Raw genomic sequence first — 18,266 nt, forward strand, 5'->3', positions numbered from 1 at the left:
TGGCAGGTATTTGCGGAGAACAGGTTTGTACTAGTACAGAATTCAAAAACATTAGTTAGGTTAACTGCCTGCCGTCACATAACTGAAATACTGTTGAAAACCGACATTAAACACAAAACAAACAAATAGAACACTAGTTGAGTTAACTATCCACTGTTACATATTGTTGGAAAAGCTCTGCCTATTTTCTTGTAAAATGTTGTTTATGATATATTTCAGTGTTTGGGACGAGTTCAGACAGACACGCTGGAAGTGGTATACAGAACATGTGAAAATGGCCGGTACCTGACTATTGTGGATCAGTTTCCATTCATGAGTGATGTTGACAAGAAAGCAGTAGAGTTGATTCAGTATTTAGGGACAGAACTGGTAAGATAATCTTAAGTATTTTTAGCTTTACTATATGAAGAGCTATCCTACTCACCCTGGCGTCAGTGTCTTTCCACGTCCCCACCTTGGTTAAAGTTTCTTTACACTTTCTTTTCTCCTTATCTCTGTAATACTTAAAACAGTTATTCCTCATCAACACCCACATCATAATTATGGTACAAGGGCCATAACTCTCACACAAATATTTCATGAGTTGTCCCCCCTTTTCACTTAGAATTTCAGGTTAAAGTTTAGATGCACTTTCACTCTATCGCTGTTATTCCTAAATGTATTTGATTCAAACTGAAAGTAGTTGTTCAACATCATCTCCCACATCACATGACACAAGGCCCATAACTCTGGTACCAATATTTAATTATGTCTCCCACCACACAGTGATACGGGAGACATATTGATTTATGACACAAGGTGCATAACTTTGGCACCAATATTTCATGAATTATTCCCCCATTTACTTAGAATTTAAGGTTAATTTTGATGCATTTTCACTATATCTCAGGTATTACGAAATGGATATCAGGGGTGTAAAATTCCACTCGCCCGCTCGCATTGGCGAGTTTAAGTCTGGATAGGACGAGTGTATCTCGCTGTATACTCGACCGATCGGGTGAGTGGTTTTTACGTCGTAGCTTTAATGAATCTTGAAAAACGTTAACAAACTTTGAGATAGTTCAGTTGCTACTTTGACTGACTGGAATTTACCCGCGAATCGTAAAGATATCAAAACGTCATGCCAGTAATTTTCCATTCTGAGAGCACGTGTGACCTATCGTAATATCAAATTTACATCTCCGTTACTTTTGTTTATCGACACGTACACAAAAAACGTGCGTAGTGCATTCATTTTTTTTAAATTATCGCTTCAGTTTTTCAACATCGCTTGAGAAGTAATTCAATTTGAATTCTACTGAGATTTCAATAAAATATCGACGGAAATGTAAGCATATTTGTATGAAAACGGTCGAATTTTCATATAATCATCTGTTAAATTTCAAACAGCGCGATCTTAATTACTGATTTCTTTCTAAGAGAAATTAAGTGATACATACTATGGGCATAAAATTCGGACTTTTGACCAGAAAGAACAAAAAACAGAATTAAAAAATCTTAAATAATGAAAAAGCGGCAGTAATTTAAATACATTGAGTAAAACGATTTTTTGGTAAAAAGGTTTCTGTTAGTGCGGCGGAATACGGTACGTGACCTCGTGGACGTAAATAGAAATGTGGTTTTAAAATAAAACAAATGATGTTGTTGCGGTTTTTAATAAATTATAAGTTTTAAATGAATCTTTGTACATGTATTGTTTTTATATAAAATATTCTTCTCAAACGATAATGTAAATTCCTTGAGGACAAATACCGGTAGGTCACACGGCGCGAAAACTGTAATATGACGTAATGCCATGACAATCTCGTACAACAATACCGCTTTGATCTCCACTTCAGATGTCATGATACCGGCACACTTCTTTTTAGCTCTTTTGAGGGATGTTAATTGATGATGAAAACAGGCCAATTACTTAGTTTATCAACAGAATAATTACCGATGATCGTCAACTTTTTTTTTTTCGTTTTCAAGACGGTAGGTGGATGATGATTATTGTGTCCATATTTTTAGAACACTTTTCAAATAATTATTTTTCTGGAAATAGTCTGAGAAAATGAAAATAACTGATGTTTAATACTTTCCCGACACTTTGGGAACTAAGGTAGGGTGTTAGACTGTGATTATTTTTACTATCGATGCAGTTATTATGGAGAGCAACTTGATGGTGAGATGACAAAATTAGTGAAAGAAAATGTCTGGTGTGAAAAGGAAATTTAAGAGTAACAAAATGAATAATCAAAAGGAAATGTAGTGTACGAGCTATGTGTTATGTTTGAAATTTGCTTGTTGTACATAATACTAGGAAACGTAGTGTACGAGCTATGTGTTATGTTGAAATTTGCTTTTTGTACATAATACTCCTTCCATAAAACGTGACAGTATTAAAAATGCCAATTATTAGGGCGAGTGACTGTCCACTAAGGGCGAGTAGATTTTACTAGCTACTAGTCCTGCAGGGCGAGTGGTGTGAAAAAGAATTTTACACCCCTGGATATGAATCAAACTTGGAGTAGTTATAACACATCATCACCCATATCATATGACACAAGGTGCATAACTCTTACACCAATATTTTATTAATTATGCCCCCTTTTTGCTTAGAATTATACTTACTTAGTGTTTTGATACATGTTATCTCTCTTATTACTTAATATTTTTGATACAGACTCAAGCTGTTGTGCAATATCTTCATCCACCATTGGAGTCATTAAACACTCCAGTAACAGTGCCAGTTTCCTCAGATGTGCCAAGTTTCACTATTCGGCATCAAAATAGTCGAGCGTGCTGTCTCCTGTGACAGCTCTTGTTTTTTTTTTATTCATCTAAATTGTACTGAACAACTGATGAATGCAGTCAGTGTTAACTGTTCAGTCACTTCTAAGTCAGAGTGTATGATCATAATATACATATATGTAGTTGTGAGTATAATATTTGATATAATATAGTCAGTGACTGGGAAAGAATCTTGTCCATGGGACAGTGGCCCGTCATACACAATAAATCATGTGACATTTAAAAATTTTATGTGACAATCAGAAATTTCTATGGGACAGTTGCGACTTGGGTACTAGGTATTGGCACTGTAGTATGTATATATTCAGACAAAAGAAGCTCTTAATTAGATGCAAGTATAGTAACTAATACTGTAACAGCTTTAATGTTAAAAATATTCAAAGCAGTTTACATTTGATACTGGGTAATTCGCAGTTCATTTAAACTACTTTCCTGGTAGAACTGAACAGTACTCCTTTATACCACTGATAATAAATATAAGTCTTCCGAACAATGCTCTAATCATACCCTGGATAACATTCTTAAAAGAATTTTACAGCAATGTATATGTTCGTGATAAAAGTAAAATTTGTCAACATTTAATACTTTGGAAGAAGAAACAGACTAGGTGTATCCGTACTTCTACGAACAATTATTTAAAAACACAGAGAACTTTACATACATGTAGCCTTAGACATCCACACATTTTCAGACTAGGTATTACACATTCTGCTTGTTTACTTATAATAAAAATTTCAACAGAAATAGATATATTTAAAAACAGGGTGTTGTAACTTTCATCGCAAGTCAATTCCTCATTATTGTTGATATCCTTTTCGTAAAACTTAAAGGTAACTTTTTTTGCCATTTTACATACAACAATGTCCTCTTTCTAGGGTGGGGGCAAATATTGAAAACTGACATAAAAATAAAAGTAAATTAGAATAAAATATGATGTTAACACATGTTTTTAAACACTGGAAGCAGTTTAAATCCACACACTGGTTACATTCCTTTACATAAGATTTGCACTATTTAATATAACGTTTTTCATTCAATACAGTTAAGCCATGTGACACAGGGCTCATCAGCACTTAAAACATATGTGACATTTTTTAATTTTATGTGACTATGGCTCATATCTCATGGATTTCCCAGTCACTGTATAGTGATTTATTAATTTAAGTAATCCAAAACCTACTTTTCTGTTTGATCTGTCTTTTCCATAAAAAAAAATGTTTTACTTGATTCCCCTGTAAATATAAGACAATAAAAATGTTGTTATACTTTATTGTAAAGAACTCAAAGGATAGTAATATTAACATTTAATTTTTGAAAATACCTTGATTAGTTTCAGCCATTATGACCCCAAAATGTTTATTCCATTTTGACTTTATTTGTAGAGTGATTGTTCTAAAACCTTCAGAATATCTTGGTTAGTATCAAACAACAGTTCTGTGTAAAAAAAAATGTATAATTTTGAAAAAGACAGAAATTTAAACTTGTGATTTGGCCCTATTTTTACCAAGGGAAAAACACATTTTGACATGATTGAAAAAATCAAAAGATCCTACCACTCTAGGAGAAATAATGTATACATTTTAGTAGTTCATATCTAGGCCTTGCAAAATAAAGCAGCAAATCCCAAAAAAAACTCTTGTTACAGATTAAGTTAATTAAACGGTACATTTTTTTTGTTGATGGAAACTTACATACTGTTACTTGAGAACATGTTAATATAGATTAGAAATCCAGAAACAAGTTGGTTAGATAACTGACAATTGTGAGTGAAATACTGTTGTAAAATGGCATTTGACCAAAAAAAAAAAAAAAACATCAAAAAACTTGTTAAAATGGCATGTGATACATTTCAATACAAATTACATGCAGCACAGCAGTTTATTGAGGAGACTGTTAATTAGGCTGCTTCATTTGCATCATTTACTGTGTAAAATCCAAAACTTGGAGAGAAAAGTAACATAGACATTGATTTTATAGGAATGTTTAGTGCTGCTGTCTTTTCATAAAAGCAGATTGTAGGAAAAACTTCTTTACAAATGGAAAGGTAGTTAATATTGACATTGTTTTGAAACATATGTCAGTATCGTTACATGCTTGAAATGTTTTTAAGATTTCTGTATTAGTAAAATGGCATTTCAAGGCATTGCCAGTAAAAGAACCAAGTATCAGGACTAGGCTACTTTGTAAATAACTTTTATCAGTGTGTTACATTTAAATTTATATTTGCATTTTTAAGAAAAAGAGAAACTGAATTTTGAATTTTAAGACTTACTTAAACAGAAGTTTTGTCAAAATCCTGTTTAACTGTTGCTAAATGTTACAATGTTGAAGTATGGTGTTCAGATATTCTCATTTATACCGTAACATGATATTCTGTTTTAGAAGACTGATTTGACTGTTGTCATGAGGAAAATCTGGGACAGAATATTTAATCGTGATGTCTCAACAAGTATGGTTGGAAAAATGGCACAATGCAGAGTGTTTGTGGCACTTTGCTCTCTCCAAGGTATAGCATTGCTACACAAATTAACATTATACATTCTCTATATTGTTAGTCAATGAAACTGGATATTCTGATGATATAATTTCAGTTTAAACGACAAATTTTACAACTAACATGTAGAAACATTTTTTTCTAACCTCCTAAAAGTTTCCAATGCTTTTATAGGCGTCCAGAAACTTGTCAGGAGCATTTCTTCTTCATGCATGGAGGGATTTTGATGTAAATTGGCACAAATGTTCACCATCATGAGATGGAGTGTCATGCACAAGGAGCAGGTCCCTAGGTCTAAGGTCATACTTGAAGGCCAATGGTCAGATACAAGAATGACTTTGTCCAGTGCATTTCTTCTTCATGCATGGAGGGTTTTGATGTGACTTAACACAAATGTTCACTTCCATGAGACAGAGTGTCATGCACAAGAACCAGGTCCCTAGGTCTAAGGTCAAGGTGACAGAGGTCAGAGGTCAAATTCAAGAATGACTTTGTCCGTAACATTTCTTCTTCATGTGTGGAGGGATTTTGATGTTACTTGGCACAATTGTTCGCCATCATGAGACGAAGTGTCGTGCACAAGAACCAGATCCCTAGGTCTAAGGCCAAGGTCACAGTTAAAGGTCAAATGTCAGATACAAGAATGACAACTTTGTCCGAAGCATGTCTTCTTCATGCATCAAGGGATTTTGATATAACTTGGCACCAATGTTCAACACCATGAGAGAGAGTGTCTTGTGCAAGAACCAGTCCCTAGGTCTAAGGTCAAGGTTACATTTAGAAAGTTAAAATACAAAAAAAAGAAATTTTCTTGTATGGCATTTTAGTGGGTTTATGAATGGTTCTACCTATTGTCATTAAACTTTATATGCAGGTCTAACAATGCTCTCAACAGGCATATTTTGTGACTTATAATGGCACCCTTGTTGAAATTTGTAAATACACAAAATTATTTTTAGCTCACCTGAGCCAAAGGCTCATGGTGAGCTTTTGTGACCACTCAATGTCCGTCGTGAGTCGTGCGTCCATCAACAATTTCTATAAAAATCTTCTTCTTGAAAACCACTGGGCAGAATTACACCAAACTTAAAAGGAATGATCCTTGGGTGGCCCCCTTCCAAAATTATTCAAAGAATTAAATTCCATGAAGAACTCTGGTTGCCATGGCAACCAAAAGGAAAAACTTTAAAAATCTTCTTGTCCCAAACCGCAAGGGATAGAGCCTTGATATTTGGCATGTGACATCATCTAATGGTCCTCTATGAAGATTCTTAAAATTATGCCCCTGGGGTGAAAAGCCCCACCCTGGGGGTCACAAGTTTTACATAGACATATAGGAAAAAACTATAAGACCTAGGCCTTTGATATTTGGTAGGTAGCATTGCCTTGTAGTCCTTTACCAAAATTGTTCAAATTATCACCCTTGGGTGAAAAGAGGCCCTCCCACGAGGGAGTCTCAAGTTTTACATAGACTTATTTAGGAAAAAAACTTAAAAAATCTTCTTGCCTGAAACTGGAAGGCCTAGGCTTTTGATATTTAGTATGTTGCATTGCCTTGTAGTCCTCTACTAAAATTGTTCAAATTATGCCCCTGGGATGAATAGAGGCCCTGCCCTGGGGTCCCAGATTTAACATAGAATTATATAGGGGAAAAATACAAATCTTCTTGTCTTTGCGTTCAAGGCCTAGACCTTTGATATTTGGTATGTAACATTACCTAGTGAATCTCTAACAAGATTGTTCAAATGTTGCCCCTTGGGTGGAAACAGGCCCTGCCCCAGGGGTCAGTTGTTATATGAGTTATATAAGAATATTTACTTCAGAAATTATCAGATCATATTTCCTAGACTGTTTAATTATAATTATGTCTCCCACCACACAGTGGTGTGGGAGACATATTGATTTACTCCAGTCTGTGTGTCTGTCTGTGTGTGTCTGTCTGTCACAAAACTTGTCCGCACTCTAAGTCGAACATTTCTCATCCGATCTTCACCAAACTTGAACAAAATGTGTTTGACCAAAAGACCTCGGCCAGGTTCGATAACTAGCCAAATCCTCCCAGGCATTTTGAATTATGGCCCTTGAATTACTGATTGGGTCCATTCATCAAAGTCATCGAGAGAAACTAGACATTTTTCAATGGGGCAATTGTGGGAGACATGCGCTTTTCTCAAAAGCATCTCTAGTTACCTGATGACCCCAGTGGATTATGGGTAACTTGACTGTGACCTTGACCTACTGACCTACTTTTTTGTTTTTTAAGATACAGCCTTGAAATTTGGATGACATGTACAGTTTTGCACACCGATCTTAAAACTGACTTTCAGTGACCATGAATTTGACCTACTGACCTACTTTGTAATATTTTAGCATCAGTGTGCCATTTTAAACAAGTGGCTCATATTACTCAGGTGAGCGATTCAGGGTCATCATGACCCTCTTGTTTATATTAAACTATTGTTTAAGAATTCTGAAAGATGTTGATTTGAATTAGTATAAACCTGTTTGTTATGTGTTGTAGGAGATGTGGAGCAAGCAAGAACCCTGTTCTACCATCTTGTCACCTGTGGTCACTTGAATTGCACACTGTTTATAGTGTCAGTGGTCAGTGTGTGGCCAGAGGTCATGAAGAAAGATCTGTCTGACCGGCCAGACAAAGTGGCCAGTCATGGTATGACCCTGGTGCTGGAAGAAGTTATTACAAAAATGCTTCTTTCTCAAGGATCAGAGGCCAACAACAAGGTAAAGTACAAAACAATCTGCGTAGTCTTTCATTTATAATGCTTTTAATAAATGTTGAATTGAAAACCATGCTTACCCATTTGACTTACAGCACAACTGTAACTGTTTATCATGTGATTAAGGTAGCTGACTTACTCCTCAACTGCTTTGGGTTTGAGCCCCACGTATGTTGTCATTAGTGGAAGCCATCCAGCTGGCTTGTTGAAGGTTGGTGCTTATACCTAGTCTGCAAAAAAGCCTGAGGCAGGGCCTAGGGCCTTCATTCGACGGAAAGCTGGAAAGTTGCTCAATGATTTCTATAACAAGGTTTTTACCATGATTTCTCTTTTGATGTAATAGGGTCATTATAACAGTACCTAAATTTACATGTATTCAGCTCAGATGGATTTTCCAGCCCTGGATTCCTCAAGGAGCTTGTGCCCAATGTGATAGTCTGGCAAAATCCACAAGAGCTGAATGGATCATTAGTGACCCAGTTATTATTATGCCCCCCTTCGAAGAAGGTGGGGTATATTGTTTTGCAGATGTCGGTCGGTCGGTCTGTCGGTCGGTCGGTCGGAATGTAGACCAATCCGTTTCCGGACGATAACTCAAGAACGCTTGGGCCTAAGATCATGAAAGTTGATAGGGAGGTTGGTCATCACCAGCAGATGACCCCTATTGATTTTGAGGTCTGTATGTCAAAGATCAAGGTCACAGTGACCCTGAATAGTAAAACGGTTTCCGGATGATAACTCAAAAACGCTTGGGCCTAGGATCATGAAAGTTGTTAGGGAGGTTGGTCATCACCAGCAGATGACCCCTATTGATTTTGAGGTCTGTATGTCAAAGGTCAAGGTCACAGTGACCCTGAATAGTAAAACGGTTTCCAGATGATAACTTAAGAACGCTTGGGCCTAGGATCATGAAAGTTGATAGGGAGGTTGATCGTGGACAGCAGATGACCCCTATTGATTTTGAGGTCAATTTGTTAAAGGTCAAGGTCACAGTGACCCTGAATAGTAAAACGGTTTCCGGATGATAACTCAAGAACGCTTGGGCCTAGGATCATGAAAGTTGATATGGAGGTTGGTCATGACCAGCAGATGACCCCTATTGATTTTGAGGTCAATATGTGAAAGGTCAAGGTCACAGTGACCCTGAACAGGTAAACAGTTTCCAGATGATAACTCAAGAACGCATAGGCCTAGGGTCACAAAAGTTGATAGGAGGTTGGTCATGACCAGCTGATGACCCCTATTGATTTTGAGGTCAGTATGTCAAAGGTCAAGGTCTCATTGACCAGGAACAGTAAAATGGTTTCCGGGCAGTAACTCAAGAACGCTTGGGCCTAGTGTCAGGAAAATTGATAGTAAGGTTGGTCATGATCAGCAGATGACCCCTATTGATTTTGAGGTCATTAGGTCAAACGTCAAGGTCACATTGGCCAGGAACAGTTAAAGCAGTTTCTGATCTTCTTGTCTAAAACCACAGAGCCTAGGGCTTTGAAATTTAGTATGAATTATCATCTAGTGGTCCTCTACCAAGATGATTCAAATTATTGCCCTGGGATCTAATATGGCCCCGCCCTGGGGGTCACATGGTTTATATAGACTTATATAGGGAAAACCTTTGACAAACCTCCTGTCCAAAACCACAGGGTCTAGGGCTTTGATATTCTTCTTCAAACCACAAAGACTAGGGCTTTGATATTTGTAATGTAGCATCATCTAATGATTCTCTGCCAAGTTTGTTCAAATTATCCCCCTAGGGTCAAATATGGCCCCGCCCTGGGGGTCACATAGTTCATATAGACATATATGGAAAAGCTTTTAAAATCTTCTTGTCAATAACCTACAACATTTAAATTTTGACCACATGTATGGTTTTGATTGGCAAGATGAACCTTGACATGAGTTGACCTTGACCTTGACCTAGTGACCTATTTTCACATTTCTGTAGCTACAGCCTTCAAATTTGGACCACATGCATAGTTCTGTGCACCAAAAAAAATTTTGACCTTGACATTGACCTGTTGACCTACTTTCACATTTTTGAAGGTACAGGCTTCAAATTTGGACCACATGCATAGTTTTGTGTTCCGAAATGAAATTTGACCTTGATTTTGACCTAGTGACCTACTTTCACATTTCTCAAGCTACAGCCTTCAAATTTGGACCACATGCATAGTTTTGTGTACTAAAAAAAGTTTGACCTTGAAATTGACCTAGTGACCTACTTTCACATTTTTGAAGGTACAGGCTTCAAATTTGGACCACATGCATAGTTTTGTGTACCGAAATGAACTTTGACCTTGAGATTGACCTAGTGACCTACTTTCACATTTCTGATTGTACAGACTTCAGATTTGGACTGCATACATATTTTTGTGTTCTGAATTGAAATTTGACATTGATTTTTACCTACTACTACCTACTTTCACATTTCTCAAGCTACAGCTACCAAATTTTGAAGCACTTGCATATTTCTGTCTACCGAAATGAAGTTTGACTTTGATATTGATCTAGTGACCTACTTTAACATTTCTCAAGCCACAGCTTTCAAATTTGGACCGCATACACATTATATTGTACCGAAATGAAATTTGACCTTGATTTTTACCTTGAGCTAGTCTTGAAATTTGGAACATTCAAAAATGGCTCAGTGGATGGCACCAAGATCACTTTGTAATCTCTTGTTAGGTTAAAGGTCAAAGTCAGATTAAAACAGAATGGTAGAACTTTTGCTTACAGTGAGCCTATAATTTCTGTTCCTTGTGCAATTACTAAATGCATCAAGGGGGGCATTTCGTGTTCGACGAGCTCTTGTATACATTTACCTATTTCTACCATTATATCAGCCAGAATGGATGATAGTTTTAGACAAGTAGGGCTGAAAACTCCATTGAAACTTTTTGACACATAAAACAAGTAATGCCACTATTGAATATTTTTCATATCTGATAGGAGTTGAATACAGGGTTAAAATGCAGGCTGTATTTCAGACAGAAAATTCCTAGATATATGATACAAGACATTACTGAGATTATATATCATTCTAAAGAACTCCAAGGATGGTAGGAGGAAATTTTTATGCTCCCTGAAGGGCAAGCATATAGGTGCAACTTTGTCCATCCTTGCGTCACTTTTGTCTGGATTATAACTTGAAAAGTATTAATACTTCACATAATCATAGAGGCCATTGAGACAAAGTGCAGTGTCAAAGATTCTTTTAAGGGTCATAGCTACCTTACCAAGTTTTTGAATGATCTTCCTTTATTGTACAGAATAAGGCTTGTTGGAGCATAACTTGAAAAGTATTAATGTTATTTCATTGCCAAAAATTCTAGGAAGCTTGTCTTACAGGATGAGTTTCTTTCTAAGAATTTGTCAAGTCCTGAGATATCAGATCATTCTGTTATACTGCAGTTAAGATAATTATTCAACATCCATTTGCATGGCAATACTTCATTTACTTGTTACCCATGTATTTTATCAAATAGCTATGTCTTCACACTGAAAACTGTGCTATTTCAGATTCTGATGATTCTACAGAAGTTATGTTGCTGGTCAGGTATCACAGGCAATGCTGACTCCATCATTAAAATCCTCTGCAGTAGATTAATGGCCATTTTGGATGAGGAAAATACAGATAAATGTTAGTATATTTATATCTATTGTTGTATTTTCAGCTTTCCGTTTAAGTATTCCAGTCATTTTAGCTCACCTGAGCACAGTTCACACACAAAACTTTCTCTTGGTGAGATAGTAATGTGTTTTTATTTAGATTTTCTTATTTCTGAGTTCCTTATCTTAAGCTATATTTCATAGGTGTATATATTTCAGGCTGTCCAGCGTCCCTAAAATTCCTACTTTTTCCTATTTTTTTTTAATTGGCTAAAATTCCTATTTTTTTAAAAAAATCAAAGGAAATTCCTAAAAAGGCCCTATTTTTTCATAAAAATTCCTAATTTTTTAACTTTTTTGCAATGATCAAAAAGAGAAAATGTTTTAAATGTTGTTTAAAAGTTCTTCTAATTCAGAAAAAAACAGTTTAGCACCGTTCAAAGCAGTTTACCAGTGGTAGACGCCTTTTCTGTAAATAAAGCACTATTTGTGAGTTACTTTTATGTCAATCACATAAAGGTAAGCACATTACATGGTCTTTAAAGTCTATATTTTAATTTGAAAATTCCTAAATTTAGCCCTAAAATTTCCTTAAAATTGTACCAAATTCCTAATTTTAGCCCTATTTTTTTGTACAAATTGCCCTAAAATTAGCCCTAATTTTTTGTCAGGGTATGCTAGACAGCCTGATATTTTGCTCACATGACTTCATATTTCTAGCTCACCTGAGCACAAGTGTACGGGGTGAGCTATTGTGATTGCTCACCGTCCGTCCTTTGTCTGTCCATCGTCCTCTTTGAAAATCTTTTTGTCCAAAACCACAGGGCCTAGGGCTTTGATATTTTGTATGTAGCATCATCTAGTGGACCTCTACCAAGATTGTTCAAATTATCCCCCTAGGGTCAAATATGGCCCTGCCCTTGGGGTCACATTGTTTATATAGACTTATATAAGGAAAACTTTGACAATTTTCTTGTACAAAACCACATGGCCTAGAGCTTTTATATTTGATATGTCGCATTGTGAAGTAGTTCTTTACTAAGATTGCTCAAATCATGACCCTGGGGTCAATATATACCACTCTTGAGGGGTTCCTTGTTTTCATTGACTTATATAGGAAAATTTATATATATTATTAACATGTGAAGTTGTGTACCCATACCCGGTCACCCTATCACCTTTGTTAGTTTTAATGATTAAATAGTTGTTGGGACTAGAAATTTTGCATAGACTTCATGGTTGAGTCAGTCCATGAATATTAACCCTTACCCTGCTAAATTTATTAAATGAACTTATCCATCTTTCAATTTGGACAGTACCAATAACCAGTAAAAGGGGTGCTTACCAAAAAGACTGAATGGCGAACAGTGCACATAATGATCAGTCTGCACTGATGTGCAGGCTGATCATGATCTACACTGGTCACAAAGGCAGAATCAGTCGTGTACAGCATAAGGGTTAATCAAACAAACAAGTAAAATTCCCATTTATATTAAGTTTTAAAGTTTTGAAATCGATCATCCACAGAGTAGCCGATTTTGGTCCAAATCATGACATTTGGTGCACATGAATTTAGATGATTTCCCAGTAAATTGTCAAAGCAGTAATTATGTCATGATTCATAAATTAAGGAATCATTGTTTAGTTGGCAGCTAATGATAGCGTCTCCAGTTTATGCTTTACAGTTAACCAGTCACAAAAATAACTAGCATCCATATATACACTTTTCTTCATTGATGGCAGTTAAATTATCTGTAAGTTGTATTTTACTCTACAGCAGGTGTGTTGGAGCTGACTAAGGCATTAGAACTGCTGTGTACCAGTCAGAGCTGGCAGTGGTGTAAAGAACACTTCATCATGAGACATGGTCTACAGACTGCATCCAACAAATATTTAGCAGAGAAAATCATGAAACCAGTCCCTCCAGAATATGTGTGTGCAATATTGAGAATGACTAGTAAGTTGTTTTAGGTTTTTACTTGATTTGATGAGTTATTCATTGGGAAGCATATTTTCTTGAGAAGATTTGACCTAGTACAGTAGTACAGAATCCTACAGGTATTTTGGTGAACTGACCGCCATTAAAGAACCTTAACAATGTTTAAAAATTCCGGTAAACCTCTATCAAGCAAACAGATCCTGCACATTGTTCTGATGTATAACTGATAACCTTTACCCTGCTAAATTTCTAAAATGGACTGGTCCATCATTCAATTTGGGCAGTGCTACTTATTTCTCCAAGGGGTGTTCACTGAAAATTTACTGACTGAATAGCGAACAGTGCAGACTGCAGACCATGATCAGAAAGGCAAAATCACTTGTCGCCAGCAGGCTAAAGGTTCAATAAATATGACATGTCTAGTCCTCGAATTTAACTCTGTTGTACATCATTTAATGGCCCAGTGCTTAATGTCACTGACTGATTCTCTGTGGATCTGAAACACCATGTGTTATGTAGAATTCTTTATGGTAATGAAGCTACCCAGCTTGCTTGTGATGTGGTTGAACCAAAGTACTGTGAAACCATTTAATTTAGTGGGCATGAAATTTCATGGTTTGGGTCAGAAAGGCTGTTTCTTGGGGATCTGAATTAGTGGATTTCAGCTTGAAAATAAAATGAATGAGAAATTTTCCTGATTTCATGGAATGATTCATGAAACCCGCAAGAACTAGTTTCGGAAGAGTATTATTAATACAAACTCTTATTTTACCAATTAAGCTGGTAAGTTGCTTTAATGATCTAAATTATGCCATTCTTGTTTAAAGGCCGACAAAAACATGAATTGTATTTTCTCTGTTTCTCTGTGCAGGTCAATGCATGTTCGCTTTAGCAGCATCAGTAAAAGAACGAGAATATCAGCAGATCATCAGAAACTGGCTGTTACCTGTTCTCAGACACAAACCAGGTAATCTCATTTATATTTACGTTTTTCATATTTGAAATTTCTGAAAAGCAATATCTCACCAAGTCTTGTATGTCCTGACAATTTATGTTTGAACTTATTAAATATATGAAGCATCATTGCTGCAGTTTCTATTTTGTAGTAATTTAATCTAATGTTTGATTTCTGCAGGCAATGCCAAGGTACGTCAATGCTGTGTTGAGACTTTGCTAGAGTTGTCTCCCTTATATCCATCATGCTTGGACAGTATACACAAATGGTTTACAGAGGAGAAAGACAATGTGTCACATGAATTTACAGCAAGATTGGAATATTTAAGAAATCAGTATAAACAGAAGTTTGGACTACAGTGTAAACCATTTTTTAAGACGTAGATGTACTGAGCTGTTGTTAATTGTTGGTAATACAGGGTCTTGAGTGAAATGTGCCACTTTTTATCCCCCCCGCCAAAGGCGAAGGGGATATTAGTAATGCTCTCCGTTCGTGCGTGCGTGCGTGCGTCCGCAACGATCTTTGTCCGGAGCATAACTCCAAAAGTACTGGAGGGATTTTCTTCAAACTTCATACACTGATAGAACACATTGGGAGGAAGTGCAGTGTGCAAGAACAATAACTCTACCTTGCCTATTTTTTTAGTTATTCCCCTTTATCTTATTTTCTTAAAAAATTTTGTCCGGAGCATAACTCTAAAAGTACTGGAGGGATTTTCTTCAGACTTCATACACTGATAGAACACATTGGGAGGAAGTGCAGTGTGCAAGAACAATAACTCTACCTTGCCTATTTTTTGAGCTATTCCCCTTTATCTTATTTTCTTAAAAAATTTGTCCGTAGCATAACTCCAAAAGTACTGGAGGGATTTTCTTCAAACTTCATACACTGATAGAACACATTGGGAGGAAGTGCAGTGTGCAAGAACAATAACTCTACCTTGCCTATTTTTTGAGTTATTCCTCTTTATCATATTTTCTTTAAAAAAATTGTCCGGAGCATTTCTTCTTCTTGCATAGAGGGATTTTGATATAACTTGGCACAAATGTTCACCACCACGAGACAGAATGTCATGCGCAAGATCCAGGTCCCTAGGTCTAAGGTCAAGGTCACACTGAGAAGCCAAAGGTCAGATACAAGAATGACATTGTCCGAAGCATTTCTTCTTCATGCATGGAGGGATTTTGATGTAACTTGGCACAATTATACACCATCATGAGATGAAGTGTCATGCGCAGTTCCCTTCTTTAGAATTACCTCCCTTTGTTGTTACTTTAAATAGCTTTTATTGTAACTTTTTCATTACTAGTCGTAGGGAAAAATCGAGACAACTTTTCTGTAGTACAACATGCATGCTACATCCAATTTTGAGGTGTATTTTGACCAATCTCTACCTGGTAGATTTTTTTGTGGACTTGCAATTTTTTTTTTTTTTTTTTTTTTTTTAAGATTAACTCCCCTTAGTTGTTACTATAAATAACTTATATTGTAACTTTTTTATAATTGACCATAGGGAAAAAACAAGACCACTTTTCTGTGGTACAGCATGGATGCTACTTTCCAATTTTACGTGTATTTTAAGATATCTACCTGGTAAGGAGTTTTTTGTGGACTTAGAAAAACAAAAGACTTACAATGATTACTAAACAACCACAAAATTAAAATTACATTTGCAAATACAGCTGCTAGACTAAAGAAATTTGCTGTGACGGGCATATATTATGACATTCTGGCACTCGTGTTCCCTATTAGCTTTCCATTCCTTCTTTTTACAGTAGCCATATAGAAAAACATCATAGCTATACTGTTCATGAAAATTAATAAAATTTAGTAGTAAACCACCTCACCACTGACTTATTCTTTCTTTCACATCTTTAAAACCCCTGATGCGGACCACAACTAAATGGTTCTTCAAAGCTTTCCCCAAAATTAATACCTTCAGACACTAACTTGCCAGGAACTTTAGCCTTCAATTATAATATGCCCGGCGGGGGGATTGGCCATGTCTAACATGGCTCTTGTTTTTAATGATTTTGTTCTATATTAAAAGAGTCTGTCTCGTAAAAAGACAGAGTCATGGTTTATATAAATGGGAATCTTTTTAAATCAATTGTAGTGTACATCTTTGGATTGTGTTTTGTTCCCATTGGAAACACTTTGTTATATGTTGTTTACGAATATGCTGGAATGTTGTGTATATCATTGTTATGTTGTGTTTACAAACAAAATTTTTTGTGTAAAAAGTAGATCTACACTTGTTACTTTTGAAATGAAGTAGATCCTAATCTGTCGCATCAAATGCAAATGAGATTCAGATCTTGACCAAAATTGAAACTTACCCGTTAATATAGATGAAATGTTGTGAAATGTTTATTGAACAGTTAGTTTGCATGTTATAGGCAATGAGGTACCCATACCTACTATTCATACCATATTCCATTCTTCAACAACATCATAATTATTGTTCATCTGGAAATTTATAAGTTTATATTAGATATACATCCTGTCATCACCATATTTGTATTAGGATTTTTTAGCTGCTTGTTATTAATTTAAACCACTACAGTTATACAAATAAATGTTTTTACATATTTGAGATCTTAAACAAGTGTTGTTTTCAATCTCTTTAATCAGTGTAGATCTAATGATACTCCACCAAATGAAAGGAGAATTTTGCCTCTCTGTCTGTTTATTTTGACCCATATTGCTAATATTTTGGGTATTTAATTCCTGCATTATGCGACACAGAGACATTCTTGCAATGAAAAGCCTTGTCAGAATTATACGTTTACATATGCACTGCAGTTTTAACAGAATCGCATAATTGACATTTTTGTTGATGATACGAACTTGCGCACCTCCTATTTTTTAATCTTGGTCCGCCTCCTATTTCCAGAGTTATGGCCCCTGCAATGGTCAAAAATGCACATTTACACCTTGTGACATGCAACTCAAAAAGTGTAATAATAATTTATTTAACCTTGCATGAGTCTTTATCATGATATGAGTATGCGCACCTTCTATTTTTTGTCTCCCTCCACCCTCTATTTTCAGAGTTATGGCCCCTGAAAAGTAAAAAATGCACATTTTCACCTTGTGACGCACCTAGCTCAAAAAGTATATGATATAAATGGATGAAACTTGCATGAATCCTTATCATGATATGCAATGACTTGCACATCTCTTATTTTTTGCTCGACTATTCGAAGAATAGTCTAGCTATTCTACTCACCCTGGCATCGGCGTCGGCGTCGGCGTCACACCTTGGTTAAGTTTTTGCATGCAAGTACATACAGCCATCAGTTAAAGGCATATAGCTTTGAAACTTATTTTTTCTTTTTCTAGGTCAATTACCAACCTCTCTGGGTCAAGTTCCATAACTCTGACATGTATTTTGAGCAAATTATGCCCCCTTTTGGACTTAGAAAATTTTGGTTAAAGTTTTACATGCAAGTTACTATCTCCAAAACTAATGCAGATATTGATTTGAAACTTCACATGTGTCTTCGGGGTTATAAAACTAGTTGATAGCAACAAGTCCCATAACTCTGACCTTCATTTTGGCCAAATTATGCCCCCTTTTGGACTTAGAAAATTCTGGTTAAAGTTTTGCGTGCAAGTACATACAGCTATTTCTAAAAGGCATATAGATTTGAAACTTATTTTTTCTTTTTCTAGATTAATTACCAACCTCACTGGGTCAAGTCCCATAACTCTGACATGTATTTTGAGCAAATT

General features: G+C 35.9%; 1 protein-coding gene across 1 annotated transcript in view; it reads left to right on the top strand.

Annotated features, from left to right (window-relative positions):
- LOC123555845 (uncharacterized) overlaps nucleotides 1-17,136 on the top strand; it is an 89,338-nt gene extending 72,202 nt beyond the window's left edge. The window contains exons 18-24 of the mRNA XM_053548376.1: nucleotides 220-369; nucleotides 5,176-5,299; nucleotides 7,809-8,029; nucleotides 11,545-11,665; nucleotides 13,412-13,591; nucleotides 14,445-14,540; nucleotides 14,709-17,136. Coding sequence (XP_053404351.1) covers nucleotides 220-369; nucleotides 5,176-5,299; nucleotides 7,809-8,029; nucleotides 11,545-11,665; nucleotides 13,412-13,591; nucleotides 14,445-14,540; nucleotides 14,709-14,911 — 1,095 coding nt within the window. The 3' untranslated portion in view covers nucleotides 14,912-17,136. The remainder of the gene's footprint in view (nucleotides 1-219; nucleotides 370-5,175; nucleotides 5,300-7,808; nucleotides 8,030-11,544; nucleotides 11,666-13,411; nucleotides 13,592-14,444; nucleotides 14,541-14,708) is intronic.
- The last annotated feature ends 1,130 nt before the right edge of the window (nucleotides 17,137-18,266 follow it).

This window comes from Mercenaria mercenaria, chromosome 7 (genome assembly GCF_021730395.1).
Source record: "Mercenaria mercenaria strain notata chromosome 7, MADL_Memer_1, whole genome shotgun sequence".
NCBI classification, from domain to species: Eukaryota; Metazoa; Mollusca; class Bivalvia; order Venerida; family Veneridae; genus Mercenaria; species Mercenaria mercenaria.